Consider the following 18182-nt stretch of genomic DNA (forward strand, 5'->3'; position numbering starts at 1 on the left):
GAACTCAGTGTGAAGTCACCTGTTGATGTCATTGATGACCTTATAAAACATGTTCAAGCTATTTGAGTCGTATATCTGTTATTGATCAGTTACAATAAGGCTTTGATCCATCAGCAGAGAAAACAATGAGAAGTCAGACAACGTTATTCCTTTAAAGTTTGTACAATGTTCAGAAAACATGGAATCATTTTAATCTTTTCAAATGTACTTTTAATAAATAACGTAAATGATTTTACAGTGAAACACAAACAGTAGAAGAAGAAGACGGTTACTAAGTTTCCCCTGAATCATATTTGACAGAAGTCAACAGTTTTTCTAACTTTTCGCAGACAAGGCAGCTTTGTTTTCTTAAAATGGGGGGTCATTTCCTGTGGTAGCTCCTCCCACAGCCACAGACAAACTTCTAACAAATGCTTCTTTTGCGGAGTCCAACTTTTTTCAGCGTTGAACCAGAAGCCTCGTGGTCAGTGTCCTTTTCAAACCAGTCACTGATTGGCTCCCAACTGGATGTGATGTCATGAGGCCTGCAGGTACACCAGGTGTTAACGATTCAGAGAAACAGATCACATGGTACCGTCGTGATCACTATGATCCATAAGTGGTGTTACATGTTTCTCTGAGGTTGAAACTGATTATTATTGATCACAAACAGTTCATCAATAAAACTGATCTGAGGAAACTTTGGGATCAAATAAAATCTAGCATCAGGTTAAAACCTCGTAACATTAATTGGACACTTCGTACTGGTGACATCATAATAACAACAACCAATCAGTGTCCGTTTGGGAAAAAACAACTGGGATATAACAAGTGTCATCTGTCATGGCCGACTCAGGTCAGCTTCTGCCAAGTTTAGTTTGAGTGGTTTATGTTCCAGAGATCGATCCATAACCAATCCTCATTTATCAATGATCACGGTGGCATCTGATTGTGGAGGAATATGATCACAACCAGACTTCTGGATACACAACATGTCTCCTCGAACTCCTCAGGTAATCTGCTCCTTCATCTCCATCACACATGATGTATAAACAATTTAAACATGAAGTTACAAACTGCTTCTTGTCGTGTAGTGAATCCTGTTGTTGTGTTGTTGTGTTGATGTGTTCAGTTCCATCAGCACCTGTGTGTGTCCTGGGAGAGGATCCTCACATGGGACTGAGCTTTACTCACTGATCACTAAGTTTCTGTTTGACTCCTGTTGAGTTGAGTACAGGAAGTTGAGTTGAGAACATCTTTGAGACAAACTGGGAATATGAGACAAATCACATGTGATTACATTTGATCATTTATCAGTAATAATCATTTCTCAAAGATCAATGATCTCTTCCAATCTGATGTCAGGACCTGTAGCTACAGACACATCCACTGATTGGCTCGACGTATTCCTACAACGTGTGATATCATCACATTGGAAGTGATGGAAATGTGAGATTTTATGAATCAGTATTTACGTCATCAACAAGCTGTCCTGAGGTGTTCACAATCTCCATGGTGACAGACGACGTCACCGCCAGCTGTGGGGCTGGAGGAGGGGGGGCAGCGTGCTGATCTGATCCGGGCCGAACCGGGCCAAGCACCGCAGAGCCTGCAGCAGGAGGGGGGGCGGAGCCAGCCCGCGCAGCCATCCGAACACTTCATTTCCCAGAAGGCTTTGCCAGCGCTGCGGCTCTTCCTGCAGGCAGCGCGGCGGCGCCGCGTCCGGTCGGAACAGCAGCAGCAGATCGAGGCAGCGCTGCGCGTCGCTTCGCTGCGCGTCGCCGCGCGTCGCGTCGCAGGACACCAGCACCTGCAGCGCGACGTCCAGGCCGCGGGGCCGCGCGCCGTGCACGAGCAGCAGCAGCAGACACTCCGCGCGTGACAGCTCCACCGCGAGCGTCACCGCGCTCTTCCCCGCGTCCGTCACGTGATCGCAGCTGCTGCTTCCGTCCAGCAGCTCGCGCCGCTCCGCCTGCGTGCCGCACCGCTTCAGCGTCTCCAGCATCGCGCTGAGGATCGACGCGCGGTCGCACCGCACCGCCACGCTCAGGTGCGGCGTGCCGCTGCAGCGGCGGCAGCAGAAGCTGCAGCGCGGCGCTCGGAGCGCGCTCAGCGTGAACCTGTCGAGCAGGTGACGTGCGTAGTCCCGGTGGTCGTGCACGAGCGCGTACAACAGCGCCTCCGACGGCAGGAAGGCGCGTGCGCGTCCGTCCTCCCAGCTGAACACGTGCATGCTGCGCGTGTCCTCCAGGCGCCACACCGGCTGCCGCTCGCGCACCGCGCGGTAGAAGGAGAACGCGCTGCGCTCGCACTGCCGCTCGGACGGAGACACCAGGTCCTGAGGGGACAGAAGCCAGGGCATCCTGAGACCTGGTCCTGGATCAGGGTCCGAACACCAGGTCCCGGATCAGGGTCCAAGCACCAGGTCCTGGATCAGGGTCCGAACACCAGGTCCTGGATCAGGGTCCGAACACCAGGTCCTGGATCAGGGTCTAAGCAATAGGTCCTGGATCAGGGTCCGAACACCAGGTCCTGGATCAGGGTCCGAACACCAGGTCCTGGATCAGGGTCCGAACACCAGGTCCTGGAACAGGGTCCAAGCAATAGGTCCTGGATCAGGGTCCAAGCAATAGGTCCTGGATCAGGGTCCGAACACCAAGTCCTGGATCAGGGTCCGAACACCAGGTCCTGGATCAGGGTCCAAGCAATAGGTCCTGGATCAGAGTCAGAAACTCAGGGTTAGAGTCCAAAACAGAAACAGACTGATACGAGACCTGGGTCAGTCTGTTTATACCCCCCCCCCCCCCCCAGATTCAGCTCCATGTGTGGATGTTTATTTGGAGGGAGGGGGCGGGGCGGCGTGTGGGCGGAGCGAGTGTCTGACATAGTTCACATAGTGAACATGAGACAGTTTCTATAAACAGAAACATTAGAATATCGATTATTAATCATGTGTTCAGAGTCCAACATGTGTGTCTCTGTGTGTCTCCGGATGTGTGTGTCTGTGTCTTCTCAAGGACAAGCTCCTCCCACCCCTGACCTGCCTTTTACCTTTGACTACCCCCCCCCCCCACCTCTGCCAACATAACTGCAACAACACGTTCCTGTAGATACACAACATCAGGAGAACACGCCCCCTTCTCACTCAGAGGGCGGCGCAGGTTCTGGTTCAGGTTCTGGTCCTGGTTGTAGGTTCTGTTCCAGGTTCTGCTCCAGGTTCTGCTCCAGAGCCTGGTCCAGGTTCTGGTCCAGGTTCTGGTCCAAGTTCTGGTCCAGGTTCTAGGTTCTGCTCCAGGTTCTGGTCCAGGTTCTGGTTCAGGTTCTGGTCCTGCTGGTAGGTTCTGGTCCTGCTGGTAGGTTCTGTTCCACGTTCTGCTCCAGGTTCTGCTCCAGAGCCTGGTGCAGGCTCTGGTCCAGGTTCTGGTCCAAGTTCTGGTCCAGGTTCTAGGTTCTGCTCCAGGTTCTGCTCCAGGTTCTGCTCCAGGTTCTGGTCTTTAACCTGAGTCCACTCCCTGCACTGGTTACCAGTAGCTGCCCTCATCCATTTGAAGAGTCTAGAACTTGGTACCGTGCTGTGACCGGATCGGGTCCAGTCCACATCCGGGACATGGCCAAACGTTAGAGCCCCGCCCACTCTGCTCTGCATCAGCCAATCAGCTGCTCCCATCACTGAGAGGGACAGCTGTCACTCAACATCATCGACTGTTTGTTGTCCTGGCTCCTAAAGAACATCCGGACAGGAAGTCCACACCTCGTCCTCCAGGCTGAGGACACATGTCTTCAGAACACACCTCGGATAAGAAGACCATGTCTAATAACCAGTCAACTCTGGTGATCATATTAAAGAAAATAATAAACTAAGTTTCAAGTTTCAGGAGTTCATTAGTTGTTGCACTTACATGTAGCACTTTACTTTTTTTTACCAGAACAGAACTAATAATCAATTAATTCAGATTCATGTGTTTTCATTTCACACACACTCTGTTTAGTGTCGGTGACTCTAGTCTGGGTCCTGGTCTGAGTTCAGGTCTGGGTCCTGGTCTCTCCTGGACCCGGAAGTGTTGTGGCTCAGTGTGACGCTTCGGACCATATCTGTGCTTCGGACTGAACGTTTAGCTTTAGCTTCTGTTAGCTTCATAACACGGAACGTTCCTGCCTCCGAGTCTGTGTTTCACACGGACCACTCCGCTGTCCGGACCTAGAGCTCTGGGGCTCGTTAGCCGGATCCGTTCAGTCAGCTGAGCAGCTAAGCTAACACGCTAACTGGTTAGCTTGATTCAGCTACTGACGTTAGCCGCCTCCGTGCAGCTCATGCCGGCGATGCTGGAGAGAAACCCGGAGGCTCCGGGGAAGAGGAGAGGCAGAGCCCCGGCGGGCGGCGGCAGCAGCGGCCCCGGAGCAGCAGTGACCCACGGCGGGAAGAGTCTGTCCGGGAATGGAACCAGCACTAACAGCTGTTGGGAAGAAGGAAGTTCAGGATCCAGTAGCGACGAGGAGCATGGTGGGTAGCCTCGGTCACGGTGCTGCTGCTGTGTACTGCGTGTACTTCGAGCACTACTTCTAAGTACTGTTGTGTACCGTGTGTGCAGGTGGAGGAGGGATGCGGGTCGGACCGCAGTACCAGGCCGTGGTTCCAGAGTTTGATACTGGTAAGAGACCACAGGCGAGGCTCGGTGGTGGTAGCCTCGAACACCGTGAGCTCTAAGCGGCATCTGATCCTGGTTCCCTGATCCTGGTTCCACTTATCTGATCCTGGTTCCCTGATCCTGGTTCTACTTATCTGATCCTGGTTCCACTTATCTGATCCTGGTTCAACTTATCTGATCCTGGTTCCACATCTCTGATCCTGGTTCCACTTATCTGATCCTGGTTCCACTTATCTGATCCTGGTTCAACTTATCTGATCCTGGTTCCACTTATCTGATCCTGGTTCCCTGATCCTGGTTCCACTTTTCTGATCCTGGTTCCACTTATCTGATCCTGGTTCAACTTATCTGATCCTGGTTCCACGAATCTAATCCTGGTTCCCTGATTCTGGTGTGACTTCTCTGATCCTGGTTCAACTTATCTGATCCTGGTTCCACATCTCTGATCCTGGTTCAACTTATCTGATCCTGGTTCCACTTATCTGATCCTGGTTCCACGAATCTAATCCTGGTTCCCTGATTCTGGTGTGACTTCTCTGATCCTGGTTCAACTTATCTGATCCTGGTTCCACATCTCTGATCCTGGTTCAACTTATCTGATCCTGGTTCCACTTATCTGATCCTGGTTCAACTTATCTGATCCTGGTTCCACTTCTCTGATCCTGGTTCAACTTATCTGATCCTGGTTCCACTTATCTGATCCTGGTTCCACTTATCTGATCCTGGTTCCACTTATCTGATCCTGGTTCAACTTATCTGATCCTGGTTCCACTTATCTGATCCTGGTTCAACTTATCTGATCCTGTTTCCACTTCTCTGAGCCTGGTTTAACTTGTCTGATCTTGGTTCTAATCCTCTGATCCTGGTTCTCTGATCCCGGTTCCACTTATCTGATCGTGATGGGTGTGGACCATGTCAGGTCTGTTTAAAATAGATATGTATGATTGTTTTGCTGATTCTGAGTCAGATTGTTAATTCAGAACCAGATTCATCACCATTCAAACTGAAACTGACAAACAAAAACACTAATTGTCTCTGATAAACGATGCTTCAGACACAAATGGCCCCAGATGAAGAGGATGAAGGTCATATGATGCTGCTACTTCTAACGTGTGTGTGTGTGTGTGTCTGTGTGTGTGTGTGTGTGTGTCTGTGTGTGTGTGTGTCTGTGTGTGTGTGTGTGTGTGTGTGTGTGTGTGTGTGTCTGTGTGTCTGTGTGTCTCAGACGTGGCTCAGGCGGCTCAGCTCAGAGAGAACCCTGGGATGCTGGTCTGGATCCCGAGCAGCTGTCTGAACCAGTCTCAGTGTAAGAAACTACTCTCGAATAAACAGTTAAAAATAAAACCCCAAATGTAGATGCTAACCTGTGGATGTCTTTTAATGCAGTGGACGAATACATCGCCATCGCCAAAGAGAAACACGGCTACAACATGGAGCAGGTAAAGTTTCCCCCTTTGACTCTGTTGATGTGATCCAACCTGCAGTCAGAACAGTGGAACTTGCTTTCAGGCGCTGGGGATGCTCTTCTGGCACAAACACAACGTGGAGAAATCTCTGGCTGATTTGCCGAACTTCACCCCGTTTCCTGACGAGTGGACGGTGGAGGACAGAGTCCTTTTTGAACAGGCCTTCAGTTTCCATGGAAAGAGCTTCCACCGCATCCAGCAGATGGTACGTCAACAGTTAGAGCAGTTACATTACATATTTATTTTATATAGAATATAAACCTGTTCAGATACTGTGCCCAGTGGCGTCTTTAAACTCGTTTACAACCACGGTTGATTTTCCGTCTCCGTGTGAAGCTCCCGGACAAGTCCATGGCCAGTCTGGTTCGGTTTTATTACTCGTGGAAGAAAAGTCGCAGTAAAACCAGTCTGATGGATCGACAGACCCGGAAACACAAAAGAGAGAGAGACAACAGGTGAGTGGCAGCTGCACCAATCACAGCACAGAACACAGATCTGAAACCTGCATCCTGTGCTGGGATTGGTGGATTAAACTCTGACCTGTTTCAGTGATGATGAAGAAGCTCACAGGAACAATCTGAGTGACTCTGAGGTCGAGCAGAATAAAGACGACAAGAGGGAGGTGAGACTGTTTACTGTTTACTGACTGTTTACTGTTTACTAACTGTTTACTGACTGTTTACTATTTACTAACGGTTTACTAACTGTTTACTGACTGTTTACTGTTTACTAACGGTTTACTGTTTACTGACTGTTTACTGTTTACTAACTGTTTACTAACTGTTTACTAACTGTTTACTAACGGTTTACTAACTGTTTACTGTTTACTAACTGTTTACTGACTGTTTACTGACTGTTTACTAACTGTTTACTAACTGTTTACTAACTGTTTACTGACTGTTTACTGTTTACGAACTGTTTACTGACTGTTTACTGTTTACTAACGGTTTACTAACGGTTTACTAACTGTTTACTGACTGTTTACTAACTGTTTACTAACTGTTTACTAACTGTTTACTAACTGTTTACTGACTGTTTACTGTTTACTGACTGTTTACTGTTTACTAACTGTTTACTGACTGTTTACTGACTGTTTACTGACTGTTTACTAACGGTTTACTAACGGTTTACTAACTGTTTACTGACTGTTTACTAACTGTTAACTGACTGTTTACTGTTTACTAAATGTTAACTGAACGTTTACTAATTGTTTACTGTTAACTGAACGTTTACTGTTCACTGACTGTTTACTGACTGTTTACTAACTGTTTACTAACTGTTTACTAACTGTTTACTAACTGTTTACTAACTGTTAACTGAACGTTTACTGTTTACTGACTGTTTACTGTTTACTAACTGTTAACGGAATGTTTACTGTTTACTAACTGTTTACTGACTGTTTACTAACTGTTTACTGACTGTTTACTAACTGTTTACTGACTGTTTACTAACTGTTTACTGACTGTTTACTGACTGTTTACTGACTGTTTACTAACTGTTTTCTAACTGTTTACTGACTGTTTACTAACTGTTTACTGACTGTTTACTAACTGTTTACTTACTGTTTTTTGTTTATTCACTTACTCCTATATACTGGCTGTTTACTGACTGGTTGTTGTTTATTGAATAGTTGTTGTTTACTAACTGATTATTGACTTGCTGTTTACTGACTGTTTACTATGTAACTGATTTCAGGTCAGTTGTGGATCAGAGGTCAAAACATCTGCCGGACTGAAGGTACTTACCTGTCTCACCTCCCCTGTCTCTCAGTCAGGTGACCTGTCTGTCTCTCAGTCAGGTGACCCGTCTGTCTCTCAGTCAGGTGACCTGTCTGTCTCTCAGTCAGGTGACGGTGACCTGTCTGTCTCTCAGTCAGGTGACCTGTCTGTCTCTCAGTCAGGTGACCCGTCTGTCTCTCAGTCAGGTGACCCGTCTGTCTCTCAGTCAGGTGACGGTGACCTGTCTGTCTCTCAGTCAGGTGACCCGTCTGTCTCTCAGTCAGGTGACCTGTCTGTCTCTCAGTCAGGTGACCTGTCTGTCTCTCAGTCAGGTGACGGAGACCCGTCTGTCTCTCAGTCAGGTGAAGGTGACCTGTCTGTCTCTCAGTCAGGTGACCTGTCTGTCTCTCAGTCAGGTGACGGAGACCCGTCTGTCTCTCAGTCAGGTGAAGGTGACCTGTCTGTCTCTCAGTCAGGTGACGGAGACCCGTCTGTCTCTCAGTCAGGTGACGGTGACCCGTCTGTCTCTCAGTCAGGTGACGGTGACCCGTCTGTCTCTGTCAGGTGACCCGTCTGTCTCTCAGTCAGGTGACCCGTCTGTCTCTCAGTCAGGTGACCCGTCTGTCTCTCAGTCAGGTGACGGTGAACTGTCTGTCTCTCAGTCAGGTGACCTGTCTGTCTCTCAGTCAGGTGACCCGTCTGTCTCTCAGTCAGGTGACGGTGACCCGTCTGTCTCTCAAACAGGTGACGGTGACCTGTCTGTCTCTCAGTCAGGTGAAGGTGACCCGTCTGTCTCTCAGTCAGGTGACAGTGACCTGTCTGTCTCTCAGTCAGGTGACAGAGACCCGTCTGTCTCTCAGTCAGGTGAAGGTCACCTGTCTGTCTCTCAGTCAGGTGACCTGTCTGTCTCTCAGTCAGGTGACGGAGACCCGTCTGTCTCTCAGTCAGGTGAAGGTGACCTGTCTGTCTCTCAGTCAGGTGACGGAGACCCGTCTGTCTCTCAGTCAGGTGACGGTGACCCGTCTGTCTCTCAGTCAGGTGACCCGTCTGTCTCTCAGTCAGGTGACCCGTCTGTCTCTCAGTCAGGTGACCCGTCTGTCTCTCAGTCAGGTGACGGTGAACTGTCTGTCTCTCAGTCAGGTGACCTGTCTGTCTCTCAGTCAGGTGACCCGTCTGTCTCTCAGTCAGGTGACGGTGACCCGTCTGTCTCTCAAGCAGGTGACCCATCTGTCTCTTAGTCAGGTGAACTGTCTGTCTCTCAGTCAGGTGACGGTGACCCGTCTGTCTCTCAGTCAGGTGACCTGTCTGTCTCTCAGTCAGGTGACGGTGACCCGTCTGTCTCTGTCAGGTGACGGTGACCTGTCTGTCTCTCAAGCAGGTGACCCGTCTGTCTCTGTCAGGTGACCCGTCTGTCTCAGTCAGGTGAAGGTGACCTGTCTGTCTCTCAGTCAGGTGAAGGTGACCTGTCTGTCTCTCAGTCAGGTGACGGAGACCCGTCTGTCTCTCAGTCAGGTGACGGTGACCTGTCTGTCTCTCAGTCAGGTGAAGGTGACCTGTCTGTCTCTCAGTCAGGTGAAGGTGACCTGTCTGTCTCTCAGTCAGGTGACGGTGACCAGTCTGTCTCTCAGTCAGGTGAAGGTGACCTGTCTGTCTCTCAGTCAGGTGACGGTGACCCGTCTGTCTCTGTCAGGTGACGGTGACCCGTCTGTCTCTCAAGCAGGTGACCCGTCTGTCTCTCAGTCAGGTGACCCGTCTGTCTCAGTCAGGTGAAGGTGACCTGTCTGTCTCTCAGTCAGGTGAAGGCGACCTGTCTGTCTCTCAGTCAGGTGAAGGTGACCTGTCTGTCTCTCAGTCAGGTGACGGTGACCCGTCTGTCTCTCAGTCAGGTGACGGTGACCTGTCTGTCTCTCAGTCAGGTGGCCCGTCTGTCTCTCAGTCAGGTGACGGTGACCCGTCTGTCTCTCAGTCAGGTAACCCGTCTGTCTCTCAGTCAGGTGACGGTGACCCGTCTGTCTCTCAGTCAGGTGAAGGTGACCCGTCTGTCTCTCAGTCAGGTGAAGGTGACCCGTCTGTCTCTCAGTCAGGTGACGGTGACCCGTCTGTCTCTCAGTCAGGTGACGGTGACCCGTCTGTCTCTCAGTCAGGTGAAGGTGACCCGTCTGTCTCTCAGTCAGGTGAAGGTGACCTGTCTGTCTCTCAGTCAGGTGACGGTGACCCGTCTGTCTCTCAGTCAGGTGACGGTGACCCGTCTGTCTCTCAGTCAGGTGAAGGTGACCTGTCTGTCTCTCAGTCAGGTGACGGTGACCCGTCTGTCTCTCAGTCAGGTGACGGTGACCCGTCTGTCTCTCAGTCAGGTGACGGTGACCCGTCTGTCTCTCAGTCAGGTGACGGTGACCCGTCTGTCTCTCAGTCAGGTGACGGTGACCCGTCTGTCTCTCAGTCAGGTGAAGGTGACCTGTCTGTCTCTCAGTCAGGTGACCCGTCTGTCTCTCAGTCAGGTGAAGGTGACCTGTCTGTCTCTCAGTCAGGTGACCCGTCTGTCTCTCAGTCAGGTGACGGTGACCCGTCTGTCTCTCAGTCAGGTGAAGGCGACCTGTCTGTCTCTCAGTCAGGTGAAGGTGACCCGTCTGTCTCTCAGTCAGGTGACGGTGACCCGTCTGTCTCTCAGTCAGGTGACGGTGACCCGTCTGTCTCTCAGTCAGGTGAAGGTGACCTGTCTGTCTCTCAGTCAGGTGAAGGTGACCTGTCTGTCTCTCAGTCAGGTGACGGTGACCCGTCTGTCTCTCAGTCAGGTGAAGGTGACCTGTCTGTCTCTCAGTCAGGTGAAGGTGACCTGTCTGTCTCTCAGTCAGGTGAAGGTGACCTGTCTGTCTCTCAGTCAGGTGACGGTGACCCGTCTGTCTCTCAGTCAGGTGAAGGTGACCTGTCTGTCTCTCAGTCAGGTGACGGTGACCCGTCTGTCTCTCAGTCAGGTGAAGGTGACCTGTCTGTCTCTCAGTCAGGTGACGGTGACCCGTCTGTCTCTCAGTCAGGTGACGGTGACCCGTCTGTCTCTCAGTCAGGTGACGGTGACCCGTCTGTCTCTCAGTCAGGTGAAGGTGACCTGTCTGTCTCTCAGTCAGGTGACGGTGACCCGTCTGTCTCTCAGTCAGGTGTGAAGGCCTCTCAGCGGATGAAGAAGCGTCCCCCTAGAGGAATGTTTCTGAACCAACAGGACGTTGTCTCTCTGTCGTCTTCGTCTCCTCAGGGACTCATCAGACACCTGGACGGTCAGCTGGTGTCCATCAAGAGACAGGTCTGTCTATCTAGCTCCTGTCCTCGCTCTCTTCTCACCTGTCACACTTTCTCCTCATCTGTCTGTCTCTTTGGGTTTCAGATTCAGACCGTCAAACAGACCAACAGTGCTCTAAAGGACAAAATCAGTTCAGGAGTGGACGAGTTCAGACAACCTGAGGTAACCATAGCAACATGCTGCTTCCTGTCGATGTGCGACCGGACAATCAGATCATGAACTTGGGAGGTCAAAGGTTATGGACGTGCTTCCTGTTCTGTGTGCTTTTGTTGCAGGTGAATCAGAAGCTGAACAGTCGTTGGACGACGGAGGAGCAGCTGCTCGCTGTACAAGGTAACACCTGGACCACCTGAGTCCCACATTCAAAGCTCAGTGATTGGTCAGTGACACCATCTCTCGTCCAATCCCATGCAGCCATCAGGAAGTACGGAAGAGACTTCCAGGCTATCTCAGATGTGATCGGTAACAAGTCGGTGGTTCAGGTGAAGAACTTCCTGGTGAACTACAGACGGAGGTTTAACCTGGACGAGGTTCTTCAGGAGTGGGAGGCAGAACATGGCGTGGAGGGGGAAGACAGAGAAGAAGGAGGAGACGGAGGAGAAGAGGGAGATGGAGGAGACGGCGGAGGAGAGGAGGAGAAAATGGAGGTGTGTCCAACTGAGGAGAAGGAGGTTACTGCCAAGGATACAAAGGAGGTGAAGAGCAGCTTTTTATGGAAACTACAAATCCCACAATCCTCTCTGTCTCTCCCTCTCTTTTGTCTCTGTGTCTCTAAAGTGTCTTCAATGTGTCTCCCTTCTGTCCTGCAGGACTCGTCCTTTCCAGTCGACCCCCACAAGCCCCTGGCGTCCTGAGACCCTCTGACCCAACCCCTCTTTCATGATGTCATCATTTTAGTTTGTTGACATGTTATTGATCAGGTTTGAACTGTCACCTGATATTAATGCTTTCTCTGGACCAATCTGTGTGTGCGTGTGCGTGTGTGTGCAGCCATGTTGGATGATGTCACTCAGGTATCGTCCTCCTGTTTTATGATTTTAGAATTTTTATTTTAGAGGAAACAATAAAACCAAAGTTGATCAATAAACACGTTTGACTTCTCTTCATGTGATGCAGATTAACGACAAAAACAATACTCAAGTCAATGTATTCAGTTACTTTCATTCACTGGATTACAACACTGTTCAGTTTCTGTGCGAATATTTACCAGCGCCTTTCACAATAAAGTTTCAAGAAATATTTTTTACCTGTAGCCAGTGACAAACAGCGCCCCCTGGTGGTCTGATTTTCTGGATCCTGATGGTGGACTATGATCACAACAAGACTTCTTAATGTCTCCTCCCATCTTCTACCGTCACTGACAGTAAATCCTCAGTTCATGTGTCTGCTCCATCTCCATCAGACATGTATACATACTTTAAACATGATCCAACAAACTGGTTCTAACCAGGTTTCTATGTTTCTCAGAATTAGAATCGGTGCATTGGGCTCAAACATCTGTGGTGTGTTTGTGCAAATATTGATAGAACAAATATAAAGATAGGATTATGTAATAAGCTGTAAAACACTCGAAATGTGAAGGGTCTTTTCCTGTTAATAAAGATTCTTTGTACATTGACTGTTGAGGGACAGAGGATGTCGCTCCCTCCACCTGCTCCCTCAGCAAACAGCGCCCCCCGGTGGTCTGGTTCCGGGCAGCTGGGGGATTTCCTGGGCGGAAGCTGCGGAGGGGGTTTCCAGTGTGATCGGACCAGTCCTCCCGCTGGATCTGAACCGGATCGCACGCATAGATCTGAACTGGACTCGAACCTCGAACCTAAACCATGTGGAGCCCACGCGAGGCCCGGAGGCTCCGCGGCAGCGGCAGCGAAGGGTCGAAGGTTTGAATCCTGGAGAGAGTCCACCGAGCCGAGGAGCTGCTGAGCCGAGGTTCATGTGAGTCCCTCAGCAGAACATCAGCAGAACCGCTGTAGAACATCAGCAGAACCTCTGTAGAACATCTGTAGAACATCTGTAGAACAGGTTCGTGTGTGAACGGCTCCGAAACCCAGGCTCCGAAACACGAAGCTAAAGAAGCTAACAGTTAGCATTAGTCAGTGTTTACATCAGCACAGAGACAGAGAGGGACAGAGAGGGAGGAAGAGAGAGGGACAGACAGACACAGATAAAGAGACAGAGAGGGAGGAAGAGAGAGAGACATAGAGAGGGAGAAAGAGAGAGACAGAGAGGGAGGAAGAGAAACAGAGAGAGACAGAGGAAGAGAGAGAGGGACATAGAGACAGAGGAAGAGAGAGGGACAGAGAGAGACGGAGGAAGAGAGAGAGACATAGAAAGGGAGAAAGAGAGAGACAGAGAGGGAGGAAGAGACAGAGACAGACACAGATAAAGAGACAGAGAGGGAGGAAGAGAGAGAGACATACAGAGAGACAGAGGAAGAGAGAGAGGGACAGATAGAGACATAGAAAGGGAGGAAGAGAGAGACAGAGAGGGAGGAAGAGAAACAGAGAGAGACAGAGGAAGAGAGAGAGGGACATATAGAGACAGAGGAAGAGAGAGGGACAGAGAAAGACATAGAAAGGGAGAAAGAGAGACAGAGAGAGAGAGAGAGACAGAGAAAGAGAGAGAAGAAGAGAGAAAAGGACAGAGCGAGAGACAGAGAGAGAGAGAGAAAGATAGAGACAGAGGAAGAGAGAGAGAAAGATAGAGACAGAGGAAGAGAGAGAGGGACAGATAGAGACATAGAAAGGGAGAGAGAGAGAGAGAGACAGAGGAAGAGAGTGAGAGAGAGGGATATAGAGGGACAGAGAGAGAGATAGACAGAGGAAGACGGAGAGAGACAGAGGAAGAGAGAGAGGGATAGAGAGGCATAGAGAGAGAGACAGAGACAGAGGAAGAGAGAGGGACAGAGAGAGACATAGAAAGGGAGACACAGGAAGAGAGAGGGGGACAGAGAGAGAGGGATAGAGAGGCATAGAGAGAGAGATAGAGACAGAGGAAGACAGAGAGAGACAGAGGAAGAGAGAGGGACAGAGAGAGAGAGAGGAAGAGGGACAGCGAGACAGATAGAGGAAGAGAGAGGGACAGAGAGAGACAGAGAAGGAGAGAGAGAGAGAGAGAGAGAGAGAGAGAGAGAGAGAGAGAGAGAGAGAGAGAGAGAGAGAGAGAGAGAGAGAGAGAGAGAGAGAGAGAGAGAGAGAGAGAGAGAGAGAGAGAGAGAGAAGAAGAGAGAAAGGGACAGAGAGAGAGATTCTCTTTGTTAGTTTTTCATCTGAGAATTAAAATCTAAAGATCGGTGATTTGATGATCAACTGATCTTCTTCGTGTGATATTGATCCATGAATTGTTTATTGATTAATGAATCAAGCATGAAAAACTAATACAAGTAGAAATCTATCTTGGCAGATGTTTGACGTTAACCTGAGAGTGAGAAATGGAATCAGAAGAAAATATCAATAACGACCCCACTGTGTCCGTACGGATAAATCTGGGAATTCATGTCCCTGCTCTACACGCTAATAAACACGGAGCTCATTTGTATTTACTACGACAAAATTATGTTTAAACCGGGTGTGGGTATTTGATATGTCAGAGGACAATATTTCTGTGTGTTGGCACAAGTGAGTGAGAGAGAATGACGTAAAGATGAAGAGTAAAAATATTCAGATTCATTCAGAACTTGCAGCAGTTTAGTGAAAGACAGAGCAGATACAGTTTGCCATGGTATGAATCAGGAACAATCATAGTTTGGTTGCGTTTTCTTTTTGGAGCTCAATGAAAGCAATAAACATTCATTCTAACAAAGAAATTAAGAAGCAGGATTTCAATGCCAGGAGGAAAATTCTGATTTGAATTTTTTTCACTGTGTAACACAACAAGACTCGTGTAGACATCCAAACTATTGTTGTGCCATACAACCATTTTCTTCACTGTTGAATTATAGATCTGTGATCTGTAAAGTGTAGAGCTCTAATTAACACAGTTTGTGCTATGATTGATAATCTTGATCTCTGGCTCCATCTAGTGGAAAATAGTTGGATAGAATTTGTTTGGGGTACACAACATTACAATTCCCAATGCAGCCATGGACACCGTTTAATAATATATAAACTCACATCATGAAGACATGTCATATCTGTCGCCATGACAAAAACTGATTATTGGCATGAACACGTCCTCAGGACTCTTGTCAGACATGTGGAATTTGTGGAAGATTGGACATTTATATGAAAACTACAGCAAATGAGTGATCATGAAGATCTTGAGGCTTCTACGACCAAGTTTATGGTGGATGTGGTCGACGAGAACCGAGACTTCGGGACCAAGTCGAGAACAAATTACCAAAACTACATGATATTTTGTTTTTAGTCCGAACCGAGACGACCTGCTGCTGCTTCGGGATCAGGTGCACATGGTTCACTGCTCTATTAGTCTCATCAAGGGGCAGACGTCCACTGAGAGACGTCAGACAGACAGACAGAGAGACAGACAGAGAGACGTCAGTCAGACAGACAGACAGACAGACAGACAGACAGACAGACAGACAGACAGACAGACAGACAGACAGACAGACAGACAGACAGACAGACAGACAGACAGACAGACAGACAGACAGACAGACAGACAGAGACGTCAGACAGACAAAGAGACAGACAGACAGAGAGACAGACAGACAGAGAGACGTCAGACAGACAGACAGACAGACAGACAGACAGACAGACAGACAGACAGACAGAGAGACAGACAGACAGACAGAGAGACAGACAGACAGAGAGACGTCAGACAGACAGACAGAGAGACGTCAGACAGACAGACAGACAGACAGACAGACAGACAGACAGACAGACAGACAGACAGACAGACAGACAGACAGACGTCAGACAGACAGACAGACAGAGAGACAGAGAGACAGACAGAGAGACGTCAGTCAGACAGACAGACAGACAGACAGACAGACAGACAGACAGACGTCAGACAGACAGAGAGACAGACAGACAGAGAGACAGACAGAGAGACGTCAGACAGACAGACAGACAGAGAGACGTCAGACAGACAGACAGACAGACAGAGAGACAGACAGACAGAGAGACGTCAGACAGACAGACAGAGAGACGACAGACAGACAGACAGACAGACAGACAGACAGACAGACAGACAGACAGACAGACAGACAGACAGACAGACAGACAGACAGACAGACAGACAGACAGACAGACAGACAGACAGACAGACAGACAGACAGACAGACAGACAGACAGACAGACAGACAGACAGACAGACAGACAGACAGACAGACAGACAGACAGACAGACAGACAGACAGACAGACAGACAGACAGACAGACAGACAGACAGACAGACAGACAGACAGACAGACAGACAGACAGACAGACAGACAGACAGACAGACAGACAGACAGACAGACAGACAGACAGACAGACAGACAGACAGACAGACAGACAGACAGACAGACAGACAGACAGACAGACAGACAGACAGACAGACAGACAGACAGACAGACAGACAGACAGACAGACAGACAGACAGACAGACAGACAGACAGACAGACAGACAGACAGACAGACAGACAGACAGACAGACAGACAGACAGACAGACAGACAGACAGACAGACAGACAGACAGACAGACAGACAGACAGACAGACAGACAGACAGACAGACAGACAGACAGACAGACAGACAGACAGACAGACAGACAGACAGACAGACAGACAGACAGACAGACAGACAGACAGACAGACAGACAGACAGACAGACAGACAGACAGACAGACAGACAGACAGACAGACAGACAGACTCCTGCTTCCTGTGTTTCTGATCGGGGAGAAGAGAGGATTAGTTGGGTGTGAAAAGCCCTGTGAGTGAATGACAGAGAGAGTTGGAGTGAAGGAGAAGAGGAGAGGACCCAGTGGACAGGGAAGTGTTGATAAGATGGGTGAGAAGAGGAAGAAGGTCAGGAGCGATAGACTGGATGAGAGGGGGTCAAGGGGGCCGGTGGTCGGGGGGGCGGAGGTTACCAAGGTAGGAAGTCGATTGGGAGACGGGGGTGAAAGAGGAAAGTGAAGGAGATGAAGTTGAAGGAAATGTAGTTACAGAAGGTGGAGTAGAAAATAAGCGTAGGTCATCTTTCTTTTTTGTGAAGTAGTTGACAAAGTGGCTTGGTAGAAGGGGGGGGGGGGTTAAGGAGGTCGGAAAAGATGGAGACAAGCTTTTTGGGATTCGATATATGACCAACCAAACCAATATCCTGTCAGGGTTCTGCTTCACATGGTACAAATATTTTGGCCCAATCTGCTCGACACTCCGCTTCTTATCAGACTTTAAATGTCCAAAATTTAACCGAACCACTGAATTCCTTTGACCTTTTCAACAATGTCCGAGTCTTTTCAGCCTGTGTCCATTCATCTGCTGCTCCACTTTTATTCAACATTTTCTGTCTCATTTTCTCTTTTCTCTCCTGACTTGTGCACAGCTGCAGCAGCCCAACCTGACGTGGCTGGTTTAGTTATTCTCAGAAGGGTTAGGGTTGGTTTGTCAAAATGGAATGAGTTCTGTAATAGTTGTATCGACATCCTAACCAGACGTCTTATATTTCTAACGAGGAAAAGTTATTGAAATTTACGTTTTTGGGCCAGGACTCTTATAATGTAAAATTTAGGGAAGATTTGACTATATGAGAATTACAACAACTTAACTTTTCATTGGATTAAAACATGTTGAGATCATGCGAGGTGTCATTGACAAAATCAGGAACACCTCAAGATTATTCTGAACAAATATGAAGTCAATCTGAATGATTCTTCACAAGGAGTTTGAAAGTAGGACACCTCCAAATGGTAACAACTAAGATAGCAAAAAAATAAAAATAATATCTACAAAATCAATTGATCTCTCAACCTTCGGTGCTCAGGCTCTAATTAACAACAGTCATGTATGAGAACAGTGTTGAATTGACCTGCAGGTCGACCCTAACCCCCCCCTCGTCCCTCAGGTCATGTCAGCAGGGAGGAGTGCTGACGGGAGGGAGGTGCAGATTCCCCTCCAGCAGGTGGCGCCCTCTGTGGC

General features: G+C 48.9%; 3 protein-coding genes across 3 annotated transcripts in view; 2 read left to right on the forward strand and 1 right to left on the reverse strand.

Moving 5' to 3' along the window:
* Positions 1 to 227: 227 nt before the first annotated feature.
* ankrd9 (ankyrin repeat domain 9) lies at positions 228 to 2573 on the reverse strand. Its single transcript, XM_061083085.1, has one exon. It carries the CDS (start codon positions 2339 to 2341, stop codon positions 1508 to 1510), a length of 834 nt encoding a protein of 277 aa, XP_060939068.1. The 5' UTR covers positions 2342 to 2573; the 3' UTR covers positions 228 to 1507.
* Positions 2574 to 4071: 1498 nt separating this feature from the next.
* Positions 4072 to 12188, forward strand: rcor1 (REST corepressor 1). The gene is made up of 13 exons (XM_061082565.1): positions 4072 to 4480; positions 4569 to 4628; positions 5851 to 5931; positions 6012 to 6064; positions 6135 to 6296; positions 6428 to 6546; positions 6641 to 6713; positions 7787 to 7828; positions 10958 to 11104; positions 11186 to 11263; positions 11377 to 11434; positions 11516 to 11796; positions 11911 to 12188. Exons 1-13 carry the CDS (start codon positions 4291 to 4293, stop codon positions 11953 to 11955), a joined length of 1389 nt encoding a protein of 462 aa, XP_060938548.1. The 5' UTR covers positions 4072 to 4290; the 3' UTR covers positions 11956 to 12188.
* A 619-nt stretch (positions 12189 to 12807) lies between these two features.
* Positions 12808 to 18182, forward strand: part of traf3 (TNF receptor-associated factor 3) — an 11110-nt gene continuing 5735 nt past the window's right edge. The window contains exons 1-2 of the mRNA XM_061082390.1: positions 12808 to 13036; positions 18109 to 18182. The exon at positions 18109 to 18182 is cut by the window's right edge and continues 89 nt beyond it. Of these exons, the coding sequence (XP_060938373.1) occupies positions 18112 to 18182 (71 nt within the window). The 5' untranslated portion in view covers positions 12808 to 13036; positions 18109 to 18111. The remainder of the gene's footprint in view (positions 13037 to 18108) is intronic.

The sequence above is a fragment of the Limanda limanda genome, chromosome 12 (genome assembly GCF_963576545.1).
Source record: "Limanda limanda chromosome 12, fLimLim1.1, whole genome shotgun sequence".
NCBI classification, from domain to species: domain Eukaryota; kingdom Metazoa; phylum Chordata; class Actinopteri; order Pleuronectiformes; family Pleuronectidae; genus Limanda; species Limanda limanda.